Raw genomic sequence first — 14,395 nt, 5'->3', positions numbered from 1 at the left:
CATGCATTAGAAAACTAAATTTAGAAATCACTGTTAACAGCAAGAAATCCCAAGACATTTATTATATTGATCTCAGCATTAGTGGAGTCTATTATTGCCTTGTCACACTTTTAATGCCGTGTTTCAAAGTATCTTTCCTGCATGAAAATGAAGCTGTCATCTTAGGACATTACAGTCACATATCAAGTTGCCTGGGCTTATGAACTATCAGAAACCTTTGCACCTTGGCAGTAATTTACTATTTTTGAGGCAGGAATGATCAATTTACAGTAATTTAATTATCTGATTTATTGTTTAAATATGTTCTGGTGGCTGATTATTAAAAAGGCATATCAAAATGTTTTTATACCCCACATCAAGGACATTTGTAGACAGACCTGTGTTTAAACTCTTTCTGGCTATGACTGAATGCTGGTTTAATGGCTTCTGCAGCTCTGTAGGAGCAATTGTACAGTCATGTACAAATGACGACTTAAGATACTCCCTCCTCTAATCTTATCTGCTCAGAACATATAAATCTGTTCATATGAGTGCTCTTAGGACGAATCCAAACAAGTTTTGGGGGTTGGAGGGGATGGAATTTTACATGACTTGGCTGCTATGGAGCTCCAAAAGAAGATTCTGCCCTACTGCCTTTGAGTCACATAGCAGGAATGGGTTAAGATGAGTAGCTCTCCAGAGTAAGTATTACTTGTGCCTGTGCATTGGCACATGTTTTCTGGAGAATTGGTGGTCTCATATTCAAAATCTACATTACAGAATATGTTGTATGGATATATGAGATATTAAGTCTCACTTGTCAGTCCTCTGGCTATTTCTGTATTAGCGAGTAACACAGAGTAAGAAGAGCTGATATATAGATTGAAGCAGCTGGTACTGAAACACTGCTGGCAACACTGTTCATATTCAGAGATGTTCAGAGTTCTAGTGTAGTTCAGAAGTGTATCTTCCAGTTTAATTTCATCCAAAAGGAATCAATTCATGTGCTCCAAACCATGTCCCAGTGTAAAACAAAACACAGTCTGGAGTTTTATTTCACAAAATAAATTTAAATGAATCACAAAATTAAGTTAAATGAGTCCCACTCCTAATTAAACAAGTTGAATTTAGGTACGTGCTTACAAAGACACATATAAAGTTTTCAGAAATATTATAAATCAATAATTTATTTAATCTTTAATCTCACTGTAAGTGCAGAGCTGTTTGGATACCTTCTCCTAGCATATCCTTTTAAAATGAAATAGAAGGAAAAAAAATGAAGATAAAAATCGTCTTTTTTAGGAATTCTATAATGCTCACTTATTTCCACGACAAAATATGGGAACAGGTAAGAAAAATAAATAAATAAATAAATTTAAACCCATATATCTAAACTTATGCCATCATTTTTATATATATAAGCCACTACTACCATTTAAAATGATAATAAAATTAAAATGACAATTGAAATTTTATATCTAAATCTTTTAGTTACATTTGTTGAAATACTCTGTAGAGGTGTGTGTGTGTTTTGAAATGAAGGTGAGAGATAAACTTATTGCAGTGCTTGCTCTCAACAACAGCAGCAAAGTATTAAGAAATTTTTTTATAGATAAAAGTTAAAAATTTGGAGGAAGAGATGTGTCAGAAAGTTAGCTATGTTTAAGTAGTCCAGTATGCATACCTGTCCAAGGTTTTTATTTATTTTTACTCAATCACATTCCCAAAGACTGTGGGACAAATTATACTAACTATTCTAAGCCGGTAGCTTGTAGCTCTACAGTGTACTTTCACTAAGAAATCATCACGGCTTTATTAAGCTGATGATGATATTGAAGTTAAGCTCACACATCAGGAAGTATTTTCCTTTTTATTCATGAGAAAGTAAAAATAAATACATCCTTTCATAAATCCTAGTGCTTTTAATGACATGCTGGATTCTTTCCGTTTCTTACGTTTATTCATTTACAATACATGAATTTATTTTTTTATCAGCCTATTGAGAATTTCTGTATGACATTCATGTTTGGTTCTAAAATAGTTGCTCACCTTGTCTGTCAGACTGTTTCATAAATCCTTCAACTAGAATTGATATTCTTAATAGAGCCTTGAAAATTGCCAAACAAACTCTGAAAAATGAGAATTAGACTTTTAGAGATTGAGTACTTAAAAGCCGAAAATCTGGACTTGATAATGATATATCTACTTGTACTGTGGGAGCAGAGAACTTGTCTTTTGCATGCTAGCACTATAATGAAAAACCACTATTAAAGCAGTCTTTTTATTTTTAAGTTAAGTCTGTGTGTATTTATATGAATTTGCAAAGTTAAAAACCAGTCATAGAATAGTTTAGATTGGAAAGGACCTCTGGAGACCTCTAGTCCAACTCTGGTCACAAAAGATTCAAACAGATCAGGCTGCTTAGGGCTTTGAATATCTCCAATGTTGGAGATAACACAACCTCTCTGGAAAAAATCTTCTGATGTTTGACAACCCTTGTAGTGAACCATTTATTTTGTTTTTATGCAGTTGGAGTTTTACTTGTGGCAACTTCTGTTTGGGTTTTTGCTGCATGCTTCCAGGAACAGTTTTTTCTTCTGTATTCTTTTTCTGCAAGCCTACTTTCCAGTAAATTATCTCTTGGGATTGATTTGTCTCAGATGCAGGATTTTGCATTTCTTTTTTTCAACTTCATAAAGTTTCTTTCAGGCCTTTCTCCAGCCTACTGAGGTATCCCTAACTAGCATGACTGTGCTAGAGCATTTCAACTGATCCTCCAGTGTCTGTAAACTTGCCAAGAGTTTACTTGGTTCCATTGTTCCCACTTTTAATGAAGCTGCCACCTGAGTTTTGTATCATGGGCACTCTTTCAGCCTGACAGACCAGCCTGTTTTCCATCCATTTCCTACTCTGCTTATCCAATCCATGTTTCATCAATTTGGCTATAGAGCCAAAAGAGGAAGAAGTAGGTTGAACAAACATGCAGGTATGCAAGAAAGCTACTATACGTGGCAAATAAGGAAAAGCTTATCAGTTTGGCATATATATCTCATATTATAAAGTTAATTTGCGTGATTATTACTAAGTGATTAAAATCCCAAACAGTTGTATCAGGAATTTCAAATAGATAGGAGTGGCCCTTTACCGTCTTTTTCAGTCGTATACAATTCTTTTGCAGAATGCTGCAATCTAGTAAGAGCAATATGATGTACGGCTAATAAAAAATTTTATAGCAACAACTTTACCTCTTGAGCACTTCAAGACTAATTACAAATTCTGTGTAAGTATCAGTCCCCATTCTTCTAGAATTGATTTCAGCATGTTTTAAATCAGGCACAGGAGTGTTACTTTTTTTATGGCAAGATTCGAGGCAGGCAGTATTTGAGTGGGCAGAACACAGTTTCTCTCCAGTATGGACTGCTCTGACTGGCCAACACTAATCAAAAGCAGGGAGGAATGCAGGTTAACATATAACTGGTTTTACTACTTGCTTCAGTCTTAAAAATTAATTTTTCAGTTAGAATCATAGAATCATAGAATGGTTAGGGTTGGAAGGGACCTCAAAGATCATCTAGTTCCAACCCGCCTGCCATGGGCAGGGAAGCCCTCCACTACACCAGGTTGCCCAAAGCCTCATCCAGCCTGGCCTTGAACACTGCCAGGGATGGACCTTCTGACTGCCACTTCTGACCTTCGTTTACGTTTTGAACTTTTTCTTATTTGATGAAATTTTACTGCTGTGTGATCTTTCTCCAGTATCTGATTTTCTTGCATGCAAAATTTGCAAGATTCACTAGTGCAGTGAAATTTGGTAATTCCATATTTTAGTATTATTTTTCGTAATTAAAACCCAGCAGCTTTTTAAAGGTGTAAACAAGAGTCCTGATCATTGTGTCTAAAGCAGAAATTTTAAAATCTTGCACGATTATATATATATATATACATATAAAATTACCTTTCATTCATTATGCAGTAGTTAATAATTTAAAGAAATATTTGTTTAATCTTTGAGGAATAAGGAGGAAAAATTTCCTTAACTTCTGGCCATAGTTTATTTTTTGTGGTGGTGTGTTGTTTTTTTTTTTTTTGTATGTGATTTTTTTCCCCTGTACTCAGGACTTCTTATGTGGAAAAACAACCCCACGAAAAGCATGTCTTGGAAAGCAAGATACTTGGTTTTTTTTTAGGGAAATAACCTATTTAGACCAAAATTTCTTCTTCAAAAACATAGTAAATATATAAACCACACACATTGCAAATGAATACATTGCTGTCTGCTGGTATTAGCTCCCCAGAAAAGGCATCTGAATTAAATCTTAGTACTGCTGCTTTGTGCTTGTTACACAGATTGCTGAGCTCAGTGGGACTAGTTCCACAGACAACTCTGGCATTTGTTATTTATTTGTACTGCATATAATATGTTGCAGTTCTTTAATGTAAGTAGGAAACAATATTTACTTACATAACAATTGATGTGCTTACTTTTCACATAAGCTTGCATATTTTGGTGTATGATGTATTAAATAATATGTTGATAATAACATGTTAAATCTGGGAAAAATATCTATAAATCTCATACTTGTAGTTGTTTCGATTATGTGTGAGGTCTTAGTAATAATCTGTATTTACGCATTATGTGTAGCTGTATATTCTCTCAGACTAAATCAATGTGTATTTTTGTGTAGGTGATTTCTTTAGTATTGTAACAAAAGACTAGCATAGTAGATCTGTCATATGCGAGGGTATAGATACTAGTGATTATGAAATTAATTTCCAATTTTGCTGCTAAATGTTACACCATACAGAAGTTTAAGAACTCTGGAATTGTGGAAAATTGAAGACGTGTACAAGCATAGCTTATTGGACAACTTCAGGTTCTTAATCCATTCTTTCCATTATTCATATTAGAAATTCCTCTAAGAAGTGCTGAGTGTCTAAGGTTCTAGGAAATCTTCTGCTTTCCTTTTTACATACTGCAGTGCTCCACAGAATTTTAAAAAAAAGAAAAAAAATAAATGAAAAATTAGACACTTTCAACAATAAAAGAAGGTGTCAAAAATTAATAGCATAAAAGCAGCAAATTGTTGGATGATTTCTCCAAATTTTAGAAGTGAGTAGGAAAATTTTGGATTTACAGATCTTCCTGATGAAAAAAATGTAATGGGGCGAAAATGAGTTGAAAAGCTGACTTTTAATAAAGAATTTTTTTTTTTCTCTCTTCTCTGTTAGGTTCTGTAGCTACTGCCTGCCGTGATCCTGGTGTCCCCATGAATGGAACTAGAAATGGGGATGGAAGAGAACCTGGAGACACTGTCATTTTTCAGTGTGATCCTGGCTATGAACTGCAAGGAGATGAGAGAATAACTTGCATTCAGGTAGAAAATCGGTACTTCTGGCAGCCCAACCCACCAGTCTGTATAGGTATGCAGAAAAAATCAAATAATGCATTCCTAAACTTTGAAATTCTGAAGTAACGAATCACTCTGCTCTAGGAACTTTCTTTGAAGAACAAACGCATGCAAGTACTGCACATCTGATAAATTATCTTGTGTAAAGCTCCGATGGACATTACCAAAATCTTTCCTCTGTAGTTGCTAGTATAAGAGGTCTCATCCTTTCCTTCTCAAGGCTATACCGTTTATAATTTGATGATCTGTGACAGAGAAAGCAAGAAAGTCAATGTCAATGACACTATTGGCTTTGCCTTAAAACTTGAAAAATAGTTGTATGTGTGGAGGATTTGGTTAAAGTTCATATATCCGTATGTACAAAATATCAGACAGATGACCTAGTAAATTTATAGATTAGGTAAAATTATGCAAGGGCTAAAGTAGGATGCAACAGGAAAGAACAATAAAATGGTAGCCTAATTTCTCCGGCAGTCTTGATTATTTTAGAAAGAACTAAATTTTCATTAGTAAAAATTATAACATACTGTTTATTTCTGGCAATACTGTCTCAGTCTCTAATGCTATTCTGATTAACATAGTTATATTAAACGGATTTTGAAAGAATTTAACTCGGTTAACTGAATAATGATGAAAAGTAATAAGAAATAACAAAAATCTCTAGTAGATAGTGGCCTTCCAGTAGTCTTTTCTGAGGCAGTCCTAAGAGTTATTATTATTGATCTAGAAAATACCTAAACTGCCACTTCTAAAACCTAATCTAGAGGTAGAGTGATAAATAATTATGAGGTTACCCATCTGACTAGTTTGGTAAATAATGGAATGATGCTTATTTTTAATATGTTCTTTAATCCAGTCAAATGTGATATCGTGATGTAGAATAATAGTTTTTATCTCAGAGGACAGCAGCTGCTGATCTGAAATTCCCTAAGGATTGTGATAGGTAACCTGTTACATAGGATCTGTAAATTTGACAGTGCAGAAAAGAAGGAAAATGGGCCACTCCAAGGAAGTGCAAGTGGAAGAACATTGCATAGGCTAGTTGCAGTGATATCACCCTGAGTCACATCATTATGAGATACTGTGCTTACTGTCCTGTCCAAAGAAGAACTGCCTGAAAGGAGTGTCTGAAAGGAGGAGGGTAAAACAAGGACACCTAAAATAATCAGACAGGAGCCCTTGAGCCCGGAGAGGAGTAGGGTGGACACTGCGACTGTGAGAACATCAGCTCCACAAAGCCATTCTTCCTTCTTTGTTATCCCTGGTAGCCTGGTCTTGAGCAAACATTGAAGGGAGGAACTAGCCAGAAACCGCACTGCTAGAAGCACTTATAGAGCTTTCAGATATTCTCTTGCCCTTAATAAACTTAGCTTGACCTTAGCTGTTGCAAAAGAAAATCTTCATCCTATTGAGTATGCATGTATGCACACACATCCTCCTCCTCCTCATGCATGTCTGCAGACAGGTATTTGCAAACATATTGTTGTACTGACGTGGTGCCTGTGGCTGTTCTGCTTACCACATCCAAGTATTATTTTCTCTGTTCTTGCTCTCCTTACTATGCCTCCCTGTGTAGTGTGAGTGTATGGACTTGAGGATAAGAAGTGTCTACACTATTTGCTGGAAGGTTGCAGAAAAGAGTTTTATTGCTCATCTCTTATTATTTCTGTATGCCTAAATATGTTTCTGATAATAATGATAATTGAACATCTGAAGGTGTTTAAGGGAAAAAGTAAAAGGAATGACACAGCTCTAGGAACAGGCCTTATAATGAATCTCGGTAGTTAGCAAAAAACAAGTTGAAAAGTCCTTGAGCTCTGTAGATACCTGCATACCACAGCTAGCTACAAACTAAAAGTGTCTTATCCATTTTCTTCTCACTGAATAGAGTGCTGCAGTCTTTTTAAAAATGCAGCTTACGTTAGAAATGTAGCTTCTCTGAACAGAAAATTTATTCTATGATTCTACCCCAGTGAAACCAGGACATTCAGTACACATAATTTTTTTTCCAAACTTGTAATATATTTGCTTCTGTTTTTTTCCATGCCTGTAAATCAAAACTGTACAAAGCTTATTCTATGGATAATTTCAACAACATCATAGTTTGTCAAAGTCTTAGGAAATATAAAAATAATTTTGCTTGTAGAGTAAGAGGCAGGCATAATTCTTGAGGTGTATTATTGTAACATGTCCTAAATTTATGTTACTAATTTTTTACACTCCAAAATGTCTTCTTGAACGTCCTAATTATTAATGCTCAAAACTAAGTAAATATACTTGTTAATTTTTCTTACGTATGGGACTGTCTTGGTTGTTTAGATTCCTTCAGTCTTGCATGTAACAAATTTTTAAGAACATCTTCATTTCAAAGGTAATAGCAATGGGAAAACTACAAAGAGCTAAAAATTGATTCATCTGTTTGAATTAATGATGCGAAATTAGAGATTCTTCTATACTGAAAATATTCTGACAAACTATAAATTTGAGAATGTGTCTCTGCCAAAAGAGAGTCCTTTGTCTTATGCTAGTGATGCTCAAAATAACTTCCAAGCACATGTAGAACAGAACAAACACATTACTCTGTGTGATTTTGAGGTTCATAAATAAGTAAATTATTCATAAATAAGTGTTTTCCATTCCAAAGTCTTCCTGGGAAGAAGGAATCTTGTTGAGACGCCAGAATCTTAAGTGATTGTACTTGCTTAGTTTGCTCAGGGTAACATTAAAAATACTGGCATGCAAAATGTCATTTTAGGGTTAAGATTTACTGTACGTGAAGTAAGACTATCTCCCAGAAGTTTCAGACTTTCTTCAGAAATTCATAGGTCAATTTTTTAATCTAAGTTTTTTTAGTTGCCGCTTAGTTTTCTTTGTTTGTGTTGTTTTGTGTTAAGCAAGGTCTTGGTTCCATTTTTATATCTCCACAAAAGTTTTTTGTAAACAATAAATTCCAGTGGTGCTTTCCTCAAAATGAGATTTATATGACACTAATGAAAAGAAAAATTTCAGCAGTTATTTCATATTTATTTATGATAATGTAAATACATCTTCAGATTAGATATAAGGAATAAATTTTTTACAATGAGGGTGGTGAAGCACTGGAAATGTTGCCCAGAGAGGTTGTAGATGTCCCATTGAAACCTTCAAGGTCAGGTTGGAAAGGGCTCTGGGAAACCTGATCTAATTGAAGATATCCCTGCTCATTGCAGGGGAGTTGGACTGGATGTCCTTTAAAGGTCACTTCTAACTCCAAACATTCTTTGATTCTATGATTCTATATTTAAAATCTCTTATTTAAAAAAAAAAAAAAAACAAAAACCATACATTCTGGGGTTTTTTTTTGATATATTTTTGGCAAATAAATAAATAAATAGAAGCCAGAAAATTCTGGAATAGTATTTTGTTACCTTCCAGAAAAATTAAATAGATTTTAGATAAAAAAACCAACCCAACCTGTTCTTCCTCCCACAGAAACAATGAATGTTAAGATCATCATACAGACAGACTGTCTGGCAAGTGCTTGCTTGCCACTGTGTCTACACAGAGGTTTATAAAGACAGATTGACATAACCTACATAAATTTTTCACTGTGTAATACATTAAAAATACATTTTTCATAGCATATTGACATTTACCTTTCTTTCTAGATAGGCTATTATATTTGTTCAGTCTTAGATCTTGTGTCTAATACTATAAAAGATAGGTGTCTTTTAAATTTTGTTTTCAGAGCTGGTCTGCCCTCAGTTAAAAACAAAGTTATGACAATAATAATGTTGCATAAATTAAATTCCGAAAACTAGGGATTCTGAAACACACAAGAATTTAATTCAAGCACACAGAGAAAGATTTTAAGCAACTTTCGAGGAAGTGGTAAACTGGAAAATGCAGCATTGTCTATTAACATTTTTCATTAGAGGATATTGACTTTCTCAACTTAACTATGTAATGAATTAAGAAATAATCTGAACCTGCTGTATCTGAAGAAACTTCTACCTGGGAGACAGTTTAAAAGTCAGCTTTGGTACTTTTTACATTTTCATTCTTGAAATACTCAGATAGTGCAGCCGGAACCATTACAGTACCTCAAGGGCATGCATGTACAGTGTTGTACTGAAGAACTTTAGTTCTGGGTGATAAGCAGCCTTTATGTTCCATGCAGCCTCACAGTTCAAGATGCTTTTGCACAAACTTTTAGTTCAGCAAGATAGAAGGTTACAGTGACCTCTTTTACAGTTAAGGGAAGCATATTATTTTGCAACAAACTCATCTCACTTTGTTGTTTTCCTCAGGGCTTGGTATTGGGGCCAGTTCTGTTTAATATCTTTATGACCTAGTTGAGGGGATCGAGTGCACCTGCATTGAATTTGTAGACAACATCAAGTTGGGCAGGAGTGTAGATCTGCTTGAGGGTAGGACGGCCTCTACAGAGGGATCTGGACTGGCTGGATTGATGGGCTGAGGCCAATTGTCATACAATTGGCCTCAGCCCATCAATCAGGTTCAACAAGGCTGGTGCTTGGGTCGCAACAACTCCATGCAATGCTACAGCCTTGGGGAGGAGTGGCTGGAAAGCTGCCTGGTGGTAAAGGACCTGGGAATGTTTGTTCACAGCCAGCTGAATATGAGCCAACAGTATGCCCAGGTGGCCAAGAATGCCAACAGCATCCTGGCTTGTAAAAGAAATAGCATGGCCAATAGGACTAGGGAAGTGATTAGCCCTCTGTACACGGCAGTGGTGAGGCCACACCTCAAATACTGTGTTCAGTTTTGGGCTCTTGCTACAAGAAAGACATTGAGGTGCTGGAGCACGTCCAGAGAAGAGGAACGAAGCTGGTCTAGAGAGCAAGTCTCATGAGGAGCATCTGGAAGTGGGGTTGTTTAACATGGAGAAAGGGAGGCTCAGAGGAGACCTCTACAACTACCTGAAAAGGGTCTGTAGCGAGGTGATGTTGGTCTCATCACCCAAGTAGCACGTGATAGGACAAGACGAAATGGCCTCAAGTTGCACCAGGGAAGGTTTAGATTGGATATTAGGAAAAATTTCTTCACCAAAAGGGTTGTCTAGCATTGGAATAGGCTGCCCTGGGAAGCGGTTGAGTCACCATCCATGGAGGTATTTAAAAGACGTGTAGATGTGGTGCTTAGGGACATAGTTTAGTGGTGAACTTGGCAGTGCTAGGTTAGTGGTTGGACTAGATGATCTTAAGGGTCTTTCCAACCTAAATCATTCTATGATTCTATGAAAGTGTTTTAAATAATCTTTGAGCTCACAGAATCTCTGTTACAGAAGTCCTGAGTGATCAACTCCATTCCCTGGTACTGCAGGCGGTTGCTTTGTAGAATTCAATTTTGCAATGTTATAATTCTTTATGTATCTTATCTAAAATATTTTGAATAAATATAAGAAGTTTTTTTTCAAAAAAATCTTTTGAAAATATGCTTATTCTCTTGTTTTTCTATGAAATCTTAGTTAAAGAATCCTGAAGTACAGAAGTTCATGAAGGTAGTGATACTTTCGTTCTTTTTAATAAGTATTTACGTTTCTGGACCACCATCACACATTTATGAACCTCAAAATCACACAGAGTAATGTGTTTGTTCTGTTCTACATGTGCTTGGAAGATATTTTATTTATCTCTGAGTTCGAAAACTGCAATTACTAGAATGTTTTTGTTGAATTTCATTTATATTAGGCCAATCTTGATCTGAATTACTAATGAGTGCCATCTGGTGAGAATTATCAGTGTAAGTAGATCATATTGTATAACCTAAGAAGCTTCTTTTAGAATTCCTTTAACAAGAAGTAGAAAGTGGAAAGCTTATCCACTCCAGCTTTTTTATGTCTGCAGCCAGAGCACTTTTCAAGTTCATGGTATTTTCAGAAAAGCTTTGAAATAATGTTATGCAAGCAAATAAAAGGACACGGAGTTCAAAAACAAGTGCTTCACTTAGTAGTATTAGTATTTGTCTAAGGAGAAATGTGAATACATTTTTTGTTTCCATTAAAGCTTTGTAAATACTTCACTCGTTTCTTGTTTAACTTTTGAAGGACTTGAAATGTCAGTGAACAGATTGCTGGTGCTTGCTTCTTTTTCTCTTACCTTCTTTCCTCAATTCCAATTTATTTTTATTTACAGCTCCCTGTGGAGGAAACTTGACTGGCTCATCAGGTTTTATACTTTCACCAAACTTCCCTCATCCTTATCCTCACAGCAGAGATTGTGACTGGACTGTCACTGTTAATAATGATTATGTTATATCATTAGCATTTATCAGGTAAACTGCTACTTGCTCATAATTTTTAAAGTCATGTTTATAACTTTTTACAGGCAGTTGTTCAGAGCTTTGTAGGGTAACCTATGTATACTTAGTATAACTATCAAAGTGATTAGTAGTTGCTAACTTTGTTAGCAGTCACAAATACATTAGAGTATTCAATACACATAGAGATGGAGCTTGGAAGCTCATTGCTGCTGTTCAGTTAAAAGCACTCTGTTTATGCTGACTAATGTGGAAGGAGATGATGCTCAATTTCCTAATGTTCTCTTCCAGAGAAGGCAGCCTGGAGTAATTGAATTGTTCACAGCCCAGGAGGATGTTCTTTAATGATAAGCCTATTAATTCATCATATTTTGTATGAGGCACTCACCTGCTATTTAAGCAAAATTTCCAAAATAGTCTTTGAATTAGTTTTATTAGTCTGTAGCATTTCAGGATACTTCAACAGGATACTTCTTGGTGTTCTGGCTATTAGATGGAATTGTTTTAGCATTTTCCTTTATCACAATGCAAGATTAAATTGAGCTTAATAGAATCCACAGTGGAAATTTTGCTGTCTGCATTGTGTGTAACCCATAAAGTAAATTAATATACATATTATCTATGAAAAAGATGCATCCCAACCAGGGCATATGATGATGTCACAGGAGAGTTAAAAATTGTACTTGTAATGTCTCATCCAATTTAAGTCCTTTTTATGCTGGATGTTCTGTAATAGTGGCTTTATTGTTCTGATCAATGACAATGTGATGACATGCTCAGTGATGTAGATCATATAGTTGTCTATTCTTAGTACTCAGTGATAGAGTATGTGTTTTGAAGAATTCCTTCCAAGCAAATTAATCACTCAATCATATTTACATGATTAACAATGTAACTATTTTGCTGGTGATTTCAGAGTGCTGTAAGTTGCAAAGAAACTTTCTACTGTGCAGTAGGACTTTTTTTTCTCCTGAAGGAGCTGTATCAGGTCTTCAATGCCTCCATTTATTTTAATCAGGAGCTAGTGTCAAGTAGAGACAAAATAATTCCAGTGGCTGGATTTTCAATTTTTTACTAATAATCTTTTTTAAAACTTTTTTTATACGGAGACAATCTTGATTAACTCTCTGACCTTACTAGTATTAAGTTCAAAATTAACTAATTAAGTTAGATTATTAACTATAATTAGTTAAATAATTAACTAAATTAAGTAACTAAAATTAAGTTCAAAAGAAAACATGAGGTTTCAATACTACACCTTTTCATTTAAACTGATTATAGGCAAAATGCTTCTTACTCTGACTGGAAAATCTTCCCTCTGGATATGTGGAAAGGTTCAGTCTGATTGGAAGCTGTGTAGGCTCTACTCTGCAGCTGATTGCATTACGTCATAAAGCATTTCTGCCAAGGGTTCCAGTAGATCTACATTGTTGATTTCTCTAAAGCTTTAGAAATATTGTGGGGTTTTTTTTCTATTTAAAAACTTTACTTTTTTTCCTGGCTATTGGCAAAGTATTGTTTCTAAACATAGAACTAATAAATATAAAATTTCTGTTGTTTTCTAATAAAACACTTCTACAAACCATTATTTTGACAGTGCAATTTTTTTTCCTTTTATTAAAACAGTGGTAGTAAACTTCTATTTAAGCTAATAAGAGTGAAAATGTTAGACAAAGCATATTCTATCTAATATTTCTCTTTTTTGTTCCACAGTTTCAGTATAGAACCAAATTATGATTTTCTTTATATCTATGATGGGCCAGACAGTAATAGCCCACTGATTGGGAGCTTTCAAGATAGCAAGCTGCCAGAGAGGATAGAAAGTAGTTCAAATACCATGCATCTGGCATTTCGGAGTGATGGATCTGTTAGCTTTACTGGATTCCACCTAGAGTATAAAGGTAAATAAAAATATTTTTCTTTTCTAATAAAAAAGTTCAATTCATGACAGTAAATTTTAATCTATTTTAATTTTTCAGAGCTTTCTACCTCATAATATTTTGGTTTTGCCTAGGAGTATGAAAATGCTTATTATCTATACAGACAAAATGGAATGTTGTAAGGGTAATAATTTAAGAAAAAGCTTCTAAAGAGAAAGCGTCTTAAGATGAAGCTCAAGGGCAGCCTTGGCTGCAGTGATCATGAAGTGATGCAGTTCAAGATCCTTCGGGCAGAGACGAGGTAGCACAGCAAGCTCACTAGACTGGATTTCAGGAGAGCAGACTGACCTCTTCAGGGACCTGCTTGATAGAATACCATGAGATAAAGCCCTGGAGGGAATAGGGGCCCGAGAAAGCTGGTTAATATTCAAGGATCACCTCCGCCAAGCACAGGAGCAGTGCATCCCACCAAAGAGGAAATCAGGCAAAAATGCCAGGAGGCCTGCATGGATGAACAAGGAGCTCTTAGACAAACTCAGAAAAAGAAAGGAAGCCGACATAGGGTGGAAGCAAGGACGGGTCGCCTGGGAGGAATACAGAGAAATTGTCCGAGCAACCAGAGATCAGGTTAGGAAAGCTAAAGCCCTGATAGAGTTAAATCTGGCCAGGGACATCAAGGGCAACAAGAAAAACTTCTATAGATATGTCAGTGATAAAAAGAGATCTAAGGAAAATGTGAGCCCTCTTCAGAAGGAAACGGGAGACCTAGCTACCCAGGATATGGAGAAGGCTGAGGTTCTCAATGCCTTCTTTGCCTCAGTCTTCACTGGCAAGAGCTCCAGCTGCACAGCTCAAGTCACAGAAGGC

At 35.5% G+C, this 14,395-nt stretch overlaps 1 protein-coding gene across 4 annotated transcripts in view; it reads left to right on the top strand.

Annotated features, from left to right (window-relative positions):
• CSMD3 (CUB and Sushi multiple domains 3) overlaps positions 1-14,395 on the top strand; it is a 737,988-nt gene that overhangs the window by 499,698 nt on the left and 223,895 nt on the right. For all 4 annotated transcript variants that reach the window (XM_086609528.1, XM_086609527.1, XM_086609526.1 and 1 more), the window contains 3 exons: positions 5,209-5,400; positions 11,525-11,663; positions 13,362-13,549. In XM_086609528.1, the coding sequence (XP_086465654.1) occupies positions 5,209-5,400; positions 11,525-11,663; positions 13,362-13,549 (519 nt within the window). The remainder of the gene's footprint in view (positions 1-5,208; positions 5,401-11,524; positions 11,664-13,361; positions 13,550-14,395) is intronic.

The sequence above is a fragment of the Tauraco erythrolophus genome, chromosome 3 (assembly GCF_009769465.1).
Source record: "Tauraco erythrolophus isolate bTauEry1 chromosome 3, bTauEry1.pri, whole genome shotgun sequence".
In the NCBI taxonomy this organism is placed as follows: Eukaryota; Metazoa; Chordata; class Aves; order Musophagiformes; family Musophagidae; genus Tauraco; species Tauraco erythrolophus.
This window is presented reverse-complemented; position numbering and strand designations above follow the sequence as displayed.